At 40.0% G+C, this 17,922-nt stretch overlaps 1 protein-coding gene across 2 annotated transcripts; it reads left to right on the top strand.

Moving 5' to 3' along the window:
• The first annotated feature begins 8,273 nt into the window (after window positions 1–8,273).
• Window positions 8,274–17,574, top strand: pecam1a (platelet and endothelial cell adhesion molecule 1a). 2 transcript variants are annotated; one of them, XM_028042897.1, is made up of 15 exons: window positions 8,274–8,484; window positions 8,602–8,625; window positions 9,667–9,957; window positions 10,449–10,745; window positions 10,835–11,095; window positions 11,225–11,503; window positions 12,948–13,247; window positions 13,336–13,614; window positions 13,709–13,841; window positions 14,521–14,585; window positions 14,692–14,745; window positions 14,838–14,930; window positions 15,021–15,077; window positions 15,641–15,663; window positions 17,224–17,574. In XM_028042897.1, the coding sequence occupies exons 1-15, from the start codon at window positions 8,430–8,432 to the stop codon at window positions 17,392–17,394; spliced, it is 2,382 nt and encodes a 793-aa protein (XP_027898698.1). In that variant the 5' UTR covers window positions 8,274–8,429; the 3' UTR covers window positions 17,395–17,574. The 2 variants fall into 2 exon arrangements, with proteins under 2 accessions (XP_027898698.1, XP_027898696.1); XM_028042895.1 differs by having other exon boundaries at window positions 14,692–14,754.
• The last annotated feature ends 348 nt before the right edge of the window (window positions 17,575–17,922 follow it).

Raw genomic sequence — 17,922 nt, 5'->3', positions numbered from 1 at the left:
CTACTTATGTCTGTTAGTCAATTTGTTGAAACACAGTTCAGTGATTAGCTGTACCATTCACATCTTAAATGTGTGTGTTAATCTGGGATGATACCACAGTACCAAAGGTTCCGGTGACCAAAAAGTGGACCATTTGGACAAGTTGTCTCCTGTGCTGATTTGTTCTTCTTAGGTCTCCGTAATAACTCCTGAGAATCACACACCATGGGATTCTCCCACCTAAACAATTTCAAATTAGGTTCGAGGTTATTCAGCAGGGTGGTTCTAATTTTAGTTTATCAAAAGCAGAAAGGAACAGTGGGAATGTTGAGGAAACCTTGGGTTCATGTTTTTGGGTTCATGATTCCTGTCTACAAGCCTCTGGCCTGCAGGTCTGGACTGAGGAGGCCTCCTCTGCACTTCAGGACTGCTTTGAGCATACAGACTGGAGTGTGTTCAGGGACGGCGCAGACTTGGAGGAATACTCATCGTCCGTTCTGTCCTATGTTCAGTTCTACACCGACGCTGTCCTCCCTGTTAAGACCATAAAAGTGTTTCCAAACCAGAAACCATGGCTGGACAGCACAGTACGGGCCCTGCTGAAAGCCCGGGATGCTGCCTACAGGTCTGGAGACAGGTTGGCTTATAGCAGGGCCCGGTCGGAACTGAAAAAAGGTATTAAGCAGGCCAAGCTCCAGTACAAACAGCAGATTGAGGAACATTTCATCAACAACAACCCCCGAAGCATGTGGAGAGGCATAAGAACCATGACGGACTACAAACACAGCACTCAGCTGACCAGCCGCGACCCCACCCTGCCTGACACCTTAAACAGTTTCTTTGCCCGCTTTGACACGGCGGGCAGCAGAGAAGCCGTACATCTACCCCAACTGGAAGAGCAGCACCAGCCCCTCGTCTTACAGAAGCATCAGGTGACGTCCACCCTGAGGAGGATCAACACCCACAAAGCTCCAGGACCGGACAAGGTGTCAGGCCAGACGCTGAAAACCTGCGCCGAACAGCTGGCAGGAGTGTTTCTGGACATTTTCAATCTGTCCCTGCAGCTTGCCACGGTTCCTGAGTGTCTCAAGTCTTCCACCATCATCCCTGTACCGAAGAAGAGGTCCATCACCAGCCTGAACGATTACCGGCCCGTCGCTCTGACCCCGGTGATCATGAAGTGCTTTGAGAGGATTCTTCTGAGGTACATCAGAGACTTCATCCCCGCAAACCTGGACAGCCTTCAGTTCGCCTACAGAGCGAACCGGTCAACAGAGGATGCTGTCTCCATCACTCTGCACACAGCCCTGACCCATCTGCAGCATCCCAACACCTACGTCAGGATGCTATTTGTAGACTTCAGCTCAGCATTTAATACCGTCATCCCAGACAAGCTGGTGCTGAAGCTACTCGAGGTGGGGCTGCCCGCTTCACTGTGCCACTGGATCAGAGACTTCCTCACCAACAGGCCTCAGGTGGTGAGAATAAGTGGCTCAACATCGTCCCCACTGGTCCTCAACACAGGCACGCCGCAGGGCTGTGTGCTCAGCCCAGCTCTCTTCACCCTGTTTACACACGACTGCGTGGCCATCCACCCCACCAACACAGTCGTGAAGTACGCGGACGACACAACAGTAGTGGGTCTCATTTCAGACAACAACGAGACCCACTACAGAGAGGAGATTCTGCAGCTCACTCAGTGGTGTTCAGCCAACAACTTGGTGCTGAACACAGGGAAGACCAAGGAGGTCATTGTGGATTACAGAAGGTCCAGGAGGACGGCTCACACTCCCCTTCTCATAGATGGAGAAGTGGTGGAACGTGTGGACAACATCAAGTTCCTGGGCCTCCGCATCACTTCTGACCTCTCCTGGAACACAAACACCTCCCACCTGGTGAAGAAAGCACAACAAAGGCTCTTCTTCCTCAGGAAACTGAGACGGGCTGGACTTTCCTCACGGCTGCTCGTGAACTTTTACAGGGCGATGATCGAGAGCATCCTCTGCCTCAACATGACTGTGTGGTATGGTAGCTGCACAGCATTGGAGAGGAAACAACTGACACGGGTGGTGAGAACAGCACAAGGCATTGTGGGATGCCCCCTCCCAGACCTGGACTCCATTTACACAGACCGGGTCAAGAAGAGAGCTGGATCCATAGCCATGGATTCCAGCCACCCGGGCCACAGACTGTTTGTGCCGCTGCCATCAGGCAAGCGGTACAGGAATATATGGATTACAACAAATAGACTGAGAAACAGTTTCTTCCCCACAGTCGTCAGAGCCATTACTCCCTGCCGCCCCCCCCGCCCACACATATCATAACCTCGCAGTCACACATACATATCCCCCACCTCCACACAGCCATATTGTTCTGCACTTTGCACTGTCACATTATCTGTACTTTGCCATAATTGGACCTGCTGCTACTTCTTTGGTGTGGTTGAGTGCCTTTAGTTAATTTAGTTGTATATATTGTTATTATTATTATTGTGTGTTTGCTTATTTATACTGTATATATTTGACCTTTTGCACGGGAACTGCAATGGAAATTTCGTTGAATTCTGTTCAATGACAATAAATGCTATCTATCTATTATTGGGGGCTCCAGCAGCAGCAGAACAACAGGCCCTGTGGAGCTTTTGGACATTCGGCACACCCTGGATCCAAGTGATGTAGATAGGCTTTAAAACCAGCTAAGCTGTCATGCGCACGTCCCTCAGTTCTCACCGCTAATGTTCTGCAGTATGGAACAGTGAGCATGACTCTTCTCTGCATCCCTTCTTTGTTATTCAGTGGCCCTTGGTGGTGGAGAAAAACCTGGGGTGTTTTGGCCTGTTTTTACCCCTGGAACCCTGAGGGATGCAGGCAGCCTGTCACAGCCAAGCCTTCCACTTAATATATTATTGATTTAGCTTATAAAAGTGAGGTAAAAGTCAAAGAACCAAGAGTGGGAGTAAGTTAATCATGAGTATTTGGCAAAGAATAGTTATATATTGCAAAAACAAGAAAAAAAGACCCAATATTTTTAACTAGAGTTGTAAACCACAGTGACAATGACAGATGAGCTCAGAAACAGAACGTGAAATAAAGAGTGATGGGAGTTTGCATGGGATGCTGTGTAGAGCAGGTGGCCTCAAAGCGTTGCCTTGTAACAACAAGCTCCCTGCTTCCTGCAGGCTGTTGTGCCACAGGCAGAAATATCTCCATGTCACAGCACATCATCCGGGACCTTTCACTCATTCGGAGAGTCACAGAGGAGAGAGGTTTCTTTAAGGTCAAAATGTGGAGAAGTTGGTCGAAAAACAACTAGCTATGAATTTGGTCTTATATCTGGTCGCTTTCGCTCTTGCTTAATTAATTCAATGAATTTAACTGACTAACCCAAAATCATCTTTTTTTTCTTTGCAGGTAAACTGTCTAAATTGTTTCTTAAGGGTGCTGTCTTCATGTAAATTTGTTCAATTCTGCAATATTTTTGCCAAAACCAGAACTTAGTGCTGCCCTCTTTGGGTCGAATGGTGGCTACTACAGTTAAAGTTTCCCGTTGGTTGCAACAGCATGTTGATGTCTACGTCACTGCCCCCGGGTCGCGTCTAAAACCATCTCACTCAGACTCACCAGGAGTTTGAATAGCAAGCATTTGCGAGCATCGATTGACAGCATTTCTTGGTTTTGCCCGCGTGATTCGTGTGCGACGTGGACACAGAGTGGAGTGGGTTTCCTCTGCTCTAACTGCAGCCCGTTTGCTGCAGGATGACTGGAAATATGTCAGGGATTAATATATTGATGTCTTGATGCTTAGGAAGAGAGAGTGGCCAATGGCAGCAGTTGCTTCTCACTCTGAGGACAATCATTGCAGAGGATTGTGTGCTTTCACTCATTTTCGCCATAGACATCTCCTATAAAACTTAAAAGCTACCAGTTGCGTTTTTGAAAAAAAAAGTCATAACATGGGTCTGACAAGTCTCTAAATGTTGTGACAAAGTGACATGTTGGCAACAAGTCTTTCCCTCATCCTGACTCCCTCTGCTCATCGTTGTCTCTTGGCCCTGCCCAATTGGGTGGAGTTTTTCACAATTTTACTGGGGCTAGGGGACTTCTTATGCTTTCACAGGGGTTTCGTTACACTTTAAAAGCTACATTTTATTCCCAGCCTCAATTTTTATTTTTATTTTTTTAAATTTTTTGCCAAGCATATCCTAAAGGCTAATTTTCTGCATAGGTTTTTACTCAGTGAAAATTTGCTAATTGTGCAGTGCAGTACAATGTAATATATTCATTTTGACACAGTGTCCATCTGCTTCCCCCCTCTAAAGCAATGGTTGACCCTACTGATACCATTAGCTATGTGTGCCTTTTGTTTTTCATGAAAGGTACCAGTGGTTAGTGCCTCTGTGTTTAACTGTCTCGTTTCTGGATGAAGCAATAACTATATGCACCAATTGTTTTTCTGTTCTACATAAAGTACGCCCAAGTCCTAATTTCTAAGGTAAATACATCAAAACCTGTCTTTGGTTTGTGCTTTTTTTTAAAAAATAGTGAAATTTCTAAAGGTATGTGGATTTCAAGGCTTACATGTTGACATATTTTTGAGTATGCGGCAGTGTTTGTCTCTGTCATTTTAATTGGAGTCAGGTTTGAATACCTGCTTTACTTCGTTAAATCCAGACCTTCACAACATATTGGAGTTGAAATGTTTTGTGGCACAAGCCTATTAAATTAGATTTCTTAAAGAAAAGTTGATGCTCATAAGGTAAAGAATCTACAAAACTACCTTTGAATAATCTGAACCGCAGCAGTTCAAGGAAATACAAACAAGCAGAAGACATTTAAAATCATTGTTATCATGCTGGGGGGTGACAACCACACCACTGCTTCCAGAAGTTATTCTTTTCTCAAAATAAAAAAAATAAATAACAAGGTAGGAAACATATGAATCACATTACTCGCAGTGGCTTAGCTAAAGGCTTGTAGCTCCGTATTAGAAAAAGATGAAACAAAATATCCCCGCAAGGAGACCAATAACAATGTACTGATTTACAAAATGGTCAATGCTGTTTATAGAATTAGCCTGCAAAGTATTATTGTGATGAGTCAAAATGATGTGGAAAAAAAGCAATCCCCAGCAAATGAGTCATTGATTAAAGCAGCAGCTTTCACCACACAGGTTCTTTCATCAAATACTGGATGCAGAAATAAAAACTTAAACTTGTTTACCGAGTCAAATGCCCGATCTTATCCCAGTGAAGCAATTCTTACCAATATTTCAATTAACTGAAATTATTTGTCTTGTACCACTAGTTTGTTGTAAGATATTTATTTGAGAGGCAAAATAGTTTCAGTAGTGGGTGAAATTAATATATATTTTTGTGTGTGTGTGCAAGATCTTAGTTGGAAAACAGAGAAAATGACTGGAAGCATAATGGAGAAGTTAGGGAAAGAGCAAGCAGTTTGCCATCACATTTCATCTGCCAGTCTTCAGCGCCTTCTAGTGGTCATACTGAGGGATTGCATACTACTGCAAAGCACTGCATTAAGAAACCAGGCCTTCAAAAACTAAAGACACCGTCCTCTCTCTGTATTAACTTATTAGTACGGAAGAGTTTTGCTAATTTCACTTTTTACTCTCAGATGAGGTGTTGTACTGCAGGAGCGACTGATGCATTTGAAATAAATAAACGGCATCATGTGGAAACAACACATTTGGAAATACCAACGAAAGGTCCCACAACATCAGGTCTTGGAGATGAACAATGACCCTAAGCATACCAGCAAATTAGTTACAAGGTGAAGCAAACAAAACATTTAACCCAGGTCAATGAAATGTAAAGGAAATACACATAAAGTTTGTTTCTCTCACTTTTCTGGCATTTACTTATTTAAATAATGGTCACAAACCTAAAAGCTTAGTCTGATTTAATGTCCTGCAGTGGCTTTGTGTGCAAGCATACGGCTTCAGCAACATGTGAGGAATGGTAGAAAAAAAAGATGTAACCAGTCTCTGTTTTTTCTTGCAAAATGTATTAACAGCTGGGTTTACTGTTTTCAGATCTTGCTGGGTCAGAGCCGGGTTCGACCCTTTGAGATTGACTGATTTGTTTTGAGGGACCAACTTTACCTCATAGACTGCAGCAGCTTCCAGGGAAAGATGCGACTACCAAATGATGCATTGATTCGAGAGGTGTTTAATAAAATATGTTGTTCTTTTACAGGACATGCAATTGGTGCAAATGATTGCAGATTCCTTTCTAGGATGGGCCGCCCCCTTTTGACATCAGGAAGCCGCTGTGGGATCAAACAGAAAACAGGAATGTAGCTGAAACACTCTGTGAGTGTGCGTGCGCGGGGGCGGGCGTGTGTGTGTGTGTGTGTGCTGTCGAAGTTACCATGCAAGCTAACAATGTTTGACAACAGAGGAGGAAATCCAAATGTGTGAACTCCACTAATCCTGGTACATGTGACAGTACCAGTATTCGTTTTTTTAAGATACAAAACCTTTTTTTTTTTTAAATGTACACTTTTTTTTAAATTAACTACCTTTCTATTATTTTGAGTGTAAAAGACTGAAGGTATGTATAAAGGATCATGTGTAGAAACTCTAGCTGTAACATAGCAATCTTAGGATGAGGCTCTCTTTATGAAAGTGTTACAGCAAGTGTCAAGAATTTAAAAAAATAATGCTCCCAATTACTTTGCGCCCTTTAAAAATGTTCGTTATCTTTTGTTTGCATTCTTTGCTGAGCAGCCACTGTAGATCAGTTTTGTTGTGCAATGGGGGAAAACATAAGCTGTAAGTTTTTCTTGTTAAAATCAGGATTTCCTTATAGTCATCCTAATTAGAGTCAGTCATGGGAAAACAAGACCCTGCTTCAGATTTTAGGTTTCCACCAGGCATTTTGGACTTTTTTAGTCACAGAAACACATAGGCATACTGTAAATATTAGTGAACTTGATTTCTGAACAGATTTCAAACAAATCCTTTGGCATTCACAGCAACCTCTAACCAGATCAACATTTTTTTTGATTTAACAGGGTTAATTTACTCTCCAGAGGACTGATATCGGAAGTCATGTTGCACATATTTCCTCTTGAAAATATCTCAAATATTCTCAATTTCATAATTTATTTTATTTAATTTAGACTCCATTCACCTAATTTTGTTTGCCTGGGACTGATTGATTGTTATTGATTAAACATTTTCTCCATCAGTCCTTCTATTGTCTTCTGCTTGACCCATGTCACGTTGCTGGGGCAACAGGTCCTGGAGGGAAACCTAGACATCCTTTTGTTTGGCTTTTCTCTCCAGCTTATTCCTTCAGGCCAGAAAGGCTATGTAGTCCCTCTAGTATAATTTGAAACTGCCCCTGGGTTTCCTCCCAGTGACCAGAGAACATGTAGAATGAAAATACACTGTTTGTTTCATTGCTTAGTTTTTTGTTTGTTTGTTTTTTTTGTTGTTGTTTTTTTAACTAATTCAGGTCAAATTGGAAAATCATTATGTACAGTGGTGTGAAAAGGTATCCAGCACTTTACTTTGTCTACTGAAGTGTTTTTAGATAATTAAACATGCTCACTGTGATCCTCTGTAATCACAATTAGTCATAATTAGAAATGACCACAACATTTCCTCTTTAGATTGGGACACAATTTGGATTGTTGGTTTGTTTGAATTATTTTTCTTTTATATGTCCTTCTCCATGTTGTTAGACAAATTTGAGGTTAGTTTGCAAACTCTACAATATATAACATAAAAAAAACGTTTGGTATAAGCTGGTATATTGTTATACCAGCGTTATACAGTATGACACAACTTATACTTCAGGTGTTGTTTCTCCAGGAAACAAGTGTTATGACAGAACTTTGTTTTATTTCAGTCAATCTATCAATTTTATTTATGAGTCACCCTCTATGCTGGAAGCACATGTGTGGGGTGGCTTTAGGGAGATTGTTTTTTCTGAACTCAGTTTGAACCGTTCATGGTCACAGCAAATTCCAGAGTTGTGTGTCATTGCTCATTTTCTATATTTAATAAAATGATAACTAAAATGCATTTTGATTTGTTCTTGATTGACTCAGTGTTTCACTTTAGGTAAGATTTAACTATTTCCTTAACACAAGCCTCCTGTGCCGAGACAAAACCGAGTAGGATATGAGTTCAGCGGGTTGGCGGGTTCATCTTTTTGTTCTCTTCTCTCTTAACAACTAAAGAAAACAGCAAAGTAATGCTGGGTTCCTGAGGAAGCAGCGTACGCTTCTGGGCAGTCAACGCTGATAAGACAAGCCACACGCCTGCAGTGCCAACGCCCCCACAGACAGTCTTCGTCTTCTACGCACTCCACTTCTCCCACTGCAAGGTCCTCCTCCGTCCCTTCCAGTGTCCCTCTGTCTCTTCTTCTGCTCACAGGAGTTGAATTTTGATCTCACAGCAGCGAACCACCTTCACTCAGGATGGGCTCCAGACCCCCTGGACTGCTGCTGCTTCTCTGCAGCCTCCTCCTCATCTGTAAGAATCCACTGCTGTGTTTCTTTATGGATAAAGAATAACGCATAATTTAAACAAAATTCCTGGATTCTCACTTTTCTGTTCTACTTCCTCTCGTTTCCTTTTTACCGAATACAGTGAAGTGTGCCAGAGGAGAGTCATGTAAGTAATGCTTTTTGTGTGTGTTTAAAAAGCGTTTTTATGGCATTTTCAATCCATACAAACAATTTTTATATATTAAGTGTAAGATTTCAAAAATCTTTCACATCATTTTAAATTAAAAAGAACAAAAATAACGTGTAGAACTAAATTTGTTCACATTTTATCCTGTCAAAGCTTTTCTTAACATTTAGTTTTCTTAGTAAATCTCCGTCACACCCTCTTCCTTCCCGAAGTTCTTTGTATCAAGTGTTGCGCGCGCATTAAAAACACAAGCAATAGCTTTCTTACACAGATTTTCAAAGATAAATAAATAAAAAATGTATCTAACATTATTTCAATTCAGTAGAAGAAGGAGCTTCATTAAAGGGAGTTGTAAAATTTACAGCAGAATGTTTTTTAGACATGGCCTTAAAATCTTTTTCCTCACTGTCTGAAGTTAAATCAGACCAAACTTTGAATGCTTTAAGTGAGTTAGAATCACCAAAATGATTTCAATTTACTACAGGCTACAATAATGAAAGAGAAAATATGTCAGTGATTAATATATTAATGTCTTCAAAATCTTCCTGAGGCATAGTTAGGCTTGCTCTTTTATCAAGTTTGTTCTGAAGTCAGGCTAATCGCCTTCAGGAAACTTAATTTCCCTGAAAAGTATTTCAGCCATATAGTTTTCAAAACATCTGTTTAGTTTGTTTGTTTCTGCTGAGCTTAATTATGATGTTAACCTACTTATGCTAAAAGTTAGTTTTCTATCTCTAACCAATGTAAAAATATTACTTCAATAACTAATAGTAGAGTGCCCAACTTATAACTATGTGTTAAAGTAATAGTTACTGAGACAGCTTGTTTCTGGAAAACCTCAGTTGATGAATAAAAGTGGATGCTGGTAGCAGCACTTCTCAGGGAGACATGGGACCAAACACTGTTTCCTTCCTCCCACTTGTTGTGTTTGTTGCATCAGTCATTCTTCCTTCTTGTTTCTGACTGTTTACCTCTACTGTTTTTTTTTCTTGCCTCTGTGCACCTCTACGGGATCCACAGCATACATTATAGATACTGTTAGTCTCTCAATCCTGCCTGACAATGTTCAGAGTGGAACCAAGGTGACGATTCATTGCGACACACGCATCAGTTCCAGCAACATTTCTCATCTGGAATACCTTTTCAAGTTTATGCGGGATGGCGTCGAAATCCACACAGCCAACACCACAAAAGACTCTACTTACTATGAGATCAACCCAGCCAGGGCAGTCGACTCAGGAAATTACCAGTGCCAAGTCTCTGTGAAGAACAAGCGCAAGGTCAGCAACACCAAGATGATTGATGTCAAAGGTATGTTTGCACAACACTACACAAGGGTTGTACATTTCTGAGTTAAAGCGACACATCATCTGCATATAGTCTAATTTTATGGGTTCTGCAGCTCTTATTAATTCTGTGAACTATTCTGTTTTGAGGGATTAATCCCAAAAATTAGCTAAGATAAGAGGGAGACAGCATTGGATGCAGGTTCTGCATAAGTCCATCCTGGTCCAGGTTCATAATATGTGAAGTCATATAGATTATTTAGACACCATACATCCATTAACATAAAATTGTGGGTTATTTTCCAAATAAGAATGGGCAAAGCATTTTTCTTTAGATGTCAAAAGTTTGTACGACATTCCCAATGACCTGAAGATGTGATTTTTATGAAAGGCATCTATACAAAGTATTGACTCAAGGAGGATGAATAGAAATGCATGCCACATGTGTGACTTTTGCAAGGTCTGTGTGTATGTTTCAAGTGATTTTCACTGTCTCTGTGGGCTTCCTCCCTTCAGGCCTACAAACTCCCATTCTTCATCTTAATAATTCAACACCCTATGAAAGTGAGGAGTTCAAAGTCACCTGCAGTGCTCCAGACGAGAAAGGAGGTCTTACATTCAACTTTTACAAAACATTTAGAGGTGGACAGCCTCAGCGGATAAAGAAGCAACAAAGCACTAATAACTTTCTAGAGACCACTCTGACACTCAGCCACATAGGGGACTGCTTTCTGTCCTGTGACTACGAGATCAGTTTGGTCTCAGGTCCCACAAGCTCTAACATCAGCAATGAGATTCAAGTGAAAGTCAAAGGTATTTATATGAAGTCGTTGTTTTCCACTAGACACAAATGCTAAAAGAGAAAATGAGTGTGCCTTACATTTTTAATTTATGCTTTACAGAGCTCAACATCATCCCGGACATGACTATATTACCCAATGATATCTATGAACCAGATATAGTAGAAGTGACCTGTAAAGTAAAGATTCATTTAGCAGACATTGAAATATTCCTTGTAAAGGACCGGACTGTTCTCAGTAGAACCACAGGTAAAACTCTCATTCATCGATTTAGTCCGAAACCGACAGACTCTGGAGAGCTTGTTTGCAAGGCAGAGTGGAGAAACGTCCAAAAAGAAAACTATAAAACCATCAAAGTCAAAGGCAAGTCAAAGTGTCCTCTTTACTAAATGCCTGATGTAGAACCAGATAAATTGTTGCTGCAACTAAACTACTGTATATACGATGACAATTTCTATATGGTTCATGAATTTTGTTCTCTATATCCAACAGAGGTATTTTCAAAGCCCCAGCTGTATTTGGAGCCCGTGGACCTGTTTGAAGGAGAACGATTCACACTTAACTGTTCAGTCAAGGTTTTTTTTCCTGAGATGATTGGTAAACCTTTGAAATACCGCCTTTACAAAGATGGTACCGAATTGACCAGTTCAACTACATATATTGCTGTTGCACACCCTAATCGTAATGGAAACTACTCCTGTAAAGTTGAGGGCAATCGTATTTCAACCTCTTTTCGTAAGGAGAGCGAAGCAGTTATTGTTAAAGCTAAAGGTAAGTCCTCTGATGTATGCAGTTTTAATCAATTCAGCGATTCTCACATACTAACAGCATTTACCAGAGATCAAAGCGCAGATCAAAGCCCTTTAGATGCCCCAAATTATTGGCAGATTTAAATTTAAAGTAAAGGTTTTAATTTTAACAAAATTTTTCTTTAACATTAAAATTTTGGAGTGGCCCATCCAGAGGGCTAACTTTAATCCGATAGAGAATCTGTGAAGTCAGCTAAAGATTATGGTAAAGGAAAGACTGGAAAGATTTCAAGTTTATTACCAAACATAAATTGTCAAAGTACCATGTGAAAATTTACAAAAAGCTGGTCAGCAATTGTTAAAAGGCATTGAAGGTACTGAATGATTTAATTCTAGTCAAGGTTTTGTCTTCTTACATCTGGAAAGATAGAGATAATTCTAGATGCATTTTTTAAAATGAAAATAAAATAAATAAAAGCAGATTTCTTTCAGAACCAGGTTGCTTTTTCATAGTTTTAATAACATTTGAGGAAAGTATTTTTAATTTCAGCAAAACAAACTTTCTGGCTGAGTAAAAATGATCTTATTTCTAGATTTGCCGTCCAATATATTAACCTGAACTGTAACGTCACTGAATTAACATTACAGGACTACCAAAACAGTGGAAACCAGATTTTGTGCTTTGCTAGTGAAACTTAGATGGTTTATAAATTCAATATACAACCGGCTGATATATTTCAGTATATTAGTGTATTGTGCTGAGTATGAATTACCGCTAGTGAAAACCCCAAATTCGGTCTATCAGATTTTCTGCTTGGTCTATTTCTGTTGTACTTGCAGCACAATCAAGCAGATTGGGTTTATAGTCATACCATAAACAGAAATTAGTACTACTGCCAGTGTGAGCATGTACCAAGTCCTGCTGGAAAGCAAAATCAGCATTTCCATAAACCTGTCAGCACAAGAAGAAGACACAAAGTGCTATAAAGTTTTCTGGTTGTCCAGACTTTGAACTTGATAAAGCACAGTGAGATGAGATGACTCCTCAAATCATGACTGACTGTTGAAACAAAAACTGAACCTCAAGCAATTTGGATTGTGTCCCTTTCCAATCTTCCTCCTAACATTTGGGACCAATTAGCAGTAGCCCAGTCATTTTTCTTGTTTTTAACACACTTTTGACTGTGTTCAGGAGCTGCTTAACAAAAGTAATGTAGCAATTGTAGCTCGGGTCCCGGTGACTCTTGAAGCACTGACTCCAGTTCATGTCCACTAAATCTCCATCAAACTACTGGATGGACTCAACTGAGTTATTGTATATGAAACAAAACAGCTCAGGTTTTAATCTATTAAACTGATAATGTATTTTTACCACTACCAGATAAATAGACAGTGCAAACAAAGTTTGATTCAAACAGTTAATGAACTGTCTTTCATTCTTTCCTTTGTCTTGTTGTTCTTCCCAGTTCCTGTTTCAGATCCTGTGCTGAGTGTGGTCGGGGGCAAAATATTTATAGGCAAGAGATTTCAACTGATCTGTCACAGTCACACAGGCACTTTTCCCATCAATTACACCCTTTTTACACACAATGGGAAGAAGATGAGCAGGGAGGTGAGCAGACCTGAGGACCGGGCTACCTTTGACATACCTCCAATTTACAAGATCTCCGATTTAAAAACATTTCTATGCCATGCAAGTAATAATCCACGTACACCTTCTAAAATAGCTTTAGGGCAGCATCTACTGAAGTCAACCAATATTATTGGTAAGTTGTATGCAGTAATATTATAAATGTTGCTTTTTCAAATTGCTCTTAGAACATGTGAATTTCTAACACTTGTTCTGTTGCTCAGAGCCCATCTCAAAACCAGAGCTGACCATTCATCCCAGCCAGGACATCACTGAGGGACAAAGTATAAAACTCGTCTGCTCTGTACAGACAGGCAGTCGACCCATCAACTTCACATGGTACCACCAAGAGTCCAATGGAGCACTGGCTTCCCTCTCAACCAATAAACTAGAAGAATACCACAGCATATCTAACGCCAATAAAAAACACTCTGGGAAATACTACTGCACGAGCACAAACCCAGCTGATGAATCCAAATGGAGTGAATCTGTCACAATCGAAGGTGGGTTACAACAAGTTAGCACAGTGTGCAAATTCATGTAACTATGAGTGAACTGTCTTTCAGTAAATGATTATGGAAAAAATGTCTTCCACAGTGAAAATGGCAGGGTGGAAGAAAGCACTTATCATTGTCTTCTGCTTCGTACTTCTCCTCATCCTCTTCCTTGTGATTGCCTTAAAAACACGGCTTTTTCATTTTAAGAGGAAAAGAAAGGCTAACTTGTCAGTGTAAGTGGTATTTGCTAATGGACTTATTCAAAGATAAAGGGCATACTTCATTATTTCTACATTTATTTGTGGACTTCTGACTCTCAATGGTTATAATTTATATTTCCATGTCCAAAATTGAGAACTGTGTAAGAAAGTCTTAAAAGAATGAAACCATGCAGGTACAAGGCAAGTGAAAATACAACTGAGAAATGTTATATAAGGCACACCTAGTTCAGATATCAATCTGTTACACCATGGAAAAGAAAACAACTTGGAAATTTAATTCACTTTAAGCCAAGAATATGAAGTAACTAGTTTTTGCATTTGAGAGAAACCACCCGGTTCACCTACTCAGTATTTTAGTTATTGTGCTCACACTACCATTGTTTATGTTCCACTGAGATGGTACATAACTTTGACTCTATTCATTTTAGAAAGGACTTCTTCATCAGTTTTCTGTTTAAAACAGCTTCAGTCAACACCTTGTCATTAATAAATGGTAGTACTGTTTCAAGAAGCCCTCCCTCCAAAATGTGACAGAGGAGTGTGTCACAGCGCTTATCTGCTTTTATTCATGTTAGTACCGTTAAGATTTGAACGTTTTGTTGCACTAAGCTATGATAAAATATGCTCGCTAAGGTCATTACATGTCTAAAACGCCCTCTGTTCATTGTGCTTTGTCTCAACCCAACCCCAGGAAGTCAGTCAGCACCAAAGTAGAGCGACTGAGTCTCACACAAGCTGAGGTCATTGATGCAAATGGTAACATTGGTCATCCATCAAAGCAATGCAGTGGAATGCAGGATACTGGAGTGATAAGAAGGTTTTATTAATTAACACTGCTGATGTTTTTGTCTACCCTGTGCAGCCACCCCAACCATGATGGGAAAAAGTGTTTGGAGTGACCAGGTCTCAGGTTCTGGTGGGTATGGTGCGTCAACGGCTGTCATCTAAACATGTGGAATTGAGAATGCTATTTTAGAGAAAATTAACTTTAACCAAACTGTTGTGCAGAGTCGGATGACCAGAACAGCAGCATGTTACCAGAAAAAAAGGCTGAACCTGAATATACTGAAGTTCAAATAAAAGATGCAGACCCAACCAGAGGTGAGAGATTGCATCCATGCGAAAAGAAAAACAGACGTAAATTTATGCAGCAATATTCTTTTAAAAGTCTAATATTTTGTTTCACGTTAGCTCCGGCGAAGCAGGGCACGGACAACATCTACAGCGAAGTCCGCAACTCCCAGCAAGGTATGGCAGTCATCGCTCGCTTTAGTGAAATCCTTCTCAGCAAATCAGTGAACAGAAAACTTTTTGACATTAAGGAGAGAGAGAAAAAAAACAGGAAACAGGATCAACCGAGACTGTGGACATTTCATTGTTAGTGAAAGAATGACCCATTAAAAACAGTAGGCTCAGTCTCCAGGTGGCCACTTCCTGCTTTCGTCAGAGGGAACTTCCTGTTCAAGCAATGCACACAAACAGTTTGCGCTCTCATTCAAACTTAGTGACCAACCGTTTAATTGTTTGATGCCAAGGAGACTACTGCTGCCCATTGTCTAGTAATGGGGTTGCTTTGCTGAATCGGTGTCTTTTGCTGAAATTAAAGCGGAAACACTATTTCTGTACACCATAAAACCTGCCTGTGTTTGAAAGCTGTGTAAGCGGCTACAATGCATTTTAAATCATCCTGAGAAGCTCCTTGTTTCCTGAAACCACTGTGCTGCTTGTGGAAATTATTATTACCAAGTAAGTCCTCCTCCATATCCTTCTGCTTTTGTTTCCTGAGAATGTCCTTTGGCTTTGTTTTGCAGGTGTCCCAGAGGTGCCTGATGGTGTAAGTAACATTTGGTATTAGTCATGCATGCACACCCAAACACATGCATGAAGTTTTTTTGTTTTTTGTTTTTTTGTTCTTTTGATCCAGAGTCTTTGCAGTAATTTTCAGCTACATTAGACAATCTAAGAGAAAGAAGTTATTAAACAAAATTTTCAGATGACACATTGGTGGTCTTCGGAAGTGTAGAAAGGTGAGGCTGTGATAAATCACTTTACTCACGTTTTGTATGTGACAATGTGTTCTTCACAAATAAGCTGAAAAAGAAACACGTGTTAGAAGGACTCCCCCCCCCCAAAAAAAAATAAAGCTGCAATAACCTGACTGTGTGAATATTTATGCCCTTAAATTAATACTTCGTTGAATCATCTTCTGATAATGTTTTAGCATTCAGCATTCTCTTGTCAATTGTCTCTTTCGGGTGACTCAACACATTTTCTGTTAGATTTAGTTTTGAACTCTGGCTGTGCCACTCCCAAACTTCACTTTTCCTCTGCTGAAGCTATTTGTTTATTGATCCGTGGACTCAAAGGGGAAGCTGAGAAATATAACCCCACCTTCACATTTCTAGAAAAGGCCCAGAATGTTTGGACCCAAAACTACCTGGTGGTTAGAACAGTTTACAGTTTCATCAACCTACAACAAAAGTCCTAGTTCCATCAGAAGACCCAGAGCATTAACCCGCCACCACCATACTTCATAGTAGCCGTGGTGTTGTTTGGCATTGGAATCAGCCTTTTGGGTGCCTGCTAAAGCACAATCTGTCTTGTCTTTTTATCAGTAATGGAGAAATGTCCAGTCTCATCAACATTATAAGGCGTCAGGTGAACTTAAATTCGGATTTATCAGAATCTCTGTAACTGATGACAGAAACAAGGCCAAGACGAAATGATTTTTGCGATTTTTAAAATTCTAGTATTTTTTCTCTTCAACAGGTTGTTTTTGATTGTAGATATGTCAAATTTAGTGTGAAGTAGTTTTTTTATACCACAAAAATGTGGAATTTTAACAAAAGTTCATAGATTTTTGAAAGCCAGTGTTTGTTTTTATAATTTATGTCTTCTTTCAGTTCTCTGGCATTTAATTGGATCTATTTTACTTCACTAACAGTGATATGTAATTTAAACTTCTGATTGCCACAAACGCCAAAGCATGCTCCTCTGTTTAACGCTGGAAGATGCATTGTTTCTCACATTTCCGCAAGCTCATTTCCTCCAAGCTTATCTTTACATTCCTCTTTTCAAAGTCTTTTCTCTTGGCAAAAAGAGTTCAGAAGAGTTACAGGACAAAAAAATTCAGCATTTAGGACTTTTTTCCTTCATCTTTCCATAAAACTCATCTTGGTATTGCTTCTGCCTTACAGTTAAAAAATACGCCCTCAGCCTTCTAATCCTTAGCTATGTTTTGCAAGGAATATAACAATTTTCATCTGTTATTATTGCTGTTATTTAGTTCTGTTTGTTGACTTGTTTCTGATCCCTGTTAAACACAATTTGTTTAAGAATCGCTGAGATTTCTTTTACTTTCATTCTTCTTAATCTAAGTGTTGTGTTTCAACAGAAACCAGTGGAATACGCACAGCTGAATCATGACGCAAATCACCAACCTGACAACAGTCGGGTCGTCGATCAGAGCCTGAAGCGTGAAAACATAACTGATTCTGAAAATAACACTGATGTTTACACTGGTGACCCGGAGGAAGGAACCTGTGACCCTGCGCCTGACTGTTGATGAGCCAACAAACGTATTTGTTCCTCTTTTCACCCATCATGTTATTGCAGCTGATGTTTTTTGTTTTAACTAGAAGAAACTGAAACCTGTAACATTGCACAATTATAGTCTTGTATTATTGCTGAATTCTGTTAAAAGGTTCCTCTTTTTGATCACATGAATAAAATGTTTTGCTATTAAGTGTCATGTTCTGTTTTTAGTAAGGGAGACACAGCACGTGTCTCTTTAAACCACAAAGACTAAAACTTAAATGAGACTATTAAGTCTCATTTTCTACCATTTTAGATTTTCTTTCAAGCAAAATGCTTCAGATCATCCAAATATGTAATATCAGCAGTGGATAACTTGTTGTCTTTAAATGGTCATTTTATTTCTTAAGAAAAGCTATCTAGACTACAGCCTAAAACCTGAAACCTGGTTGTGTCATCCTTTGCGGTAACAATAGCCGTCAAGCGTTTGTGATGACGATCATGAACCTCACACGTGATCGTCATCGTCATGCGAAGGGATTTTGGTTCATTCTTTTTG

This window comes from Xiphophorus couchianus, chromosome 16 (genome assembly GCF_001444195.1).
Source record: "Xiphophorus couchianus chromosome 16, X_couchianus-1.0, whole genome shotgun sequence".
Lineage (NCBI taxonomy): Eukaryota > Metazoa > Chordata > Actinopteri > Cyprinodontiformes > Poeciliidae > Xiphophorus > Xiphophorus couchianus.
This window is presented reverse-complemented; position numbering and strand designations above follow the sequence as displayed.

Coding starts and splice junctions, on each gene's coding strand:
- pecam1a (XM_028042895.1), top strand. CDS start 8,430: ATGGGCTCCAGACCCCCTGGACTGCTGCTGCTTCTCTGCAGCCTCCTC. Junction 13,248..13,335: donor GAAGTCAACCAATATTATTG/GTAAGTTGTATG, acceptor TCTGTTGCTCAG/AGCCCATCTCAAAACCAGAG. Junction 14,755..14,837: donor CTCAGGTTCTGGTGGGTATG/GTGCGTCAACGG, acceptor ACTGTTGTGCAG/AGTCGGATGACCAGAACAGC.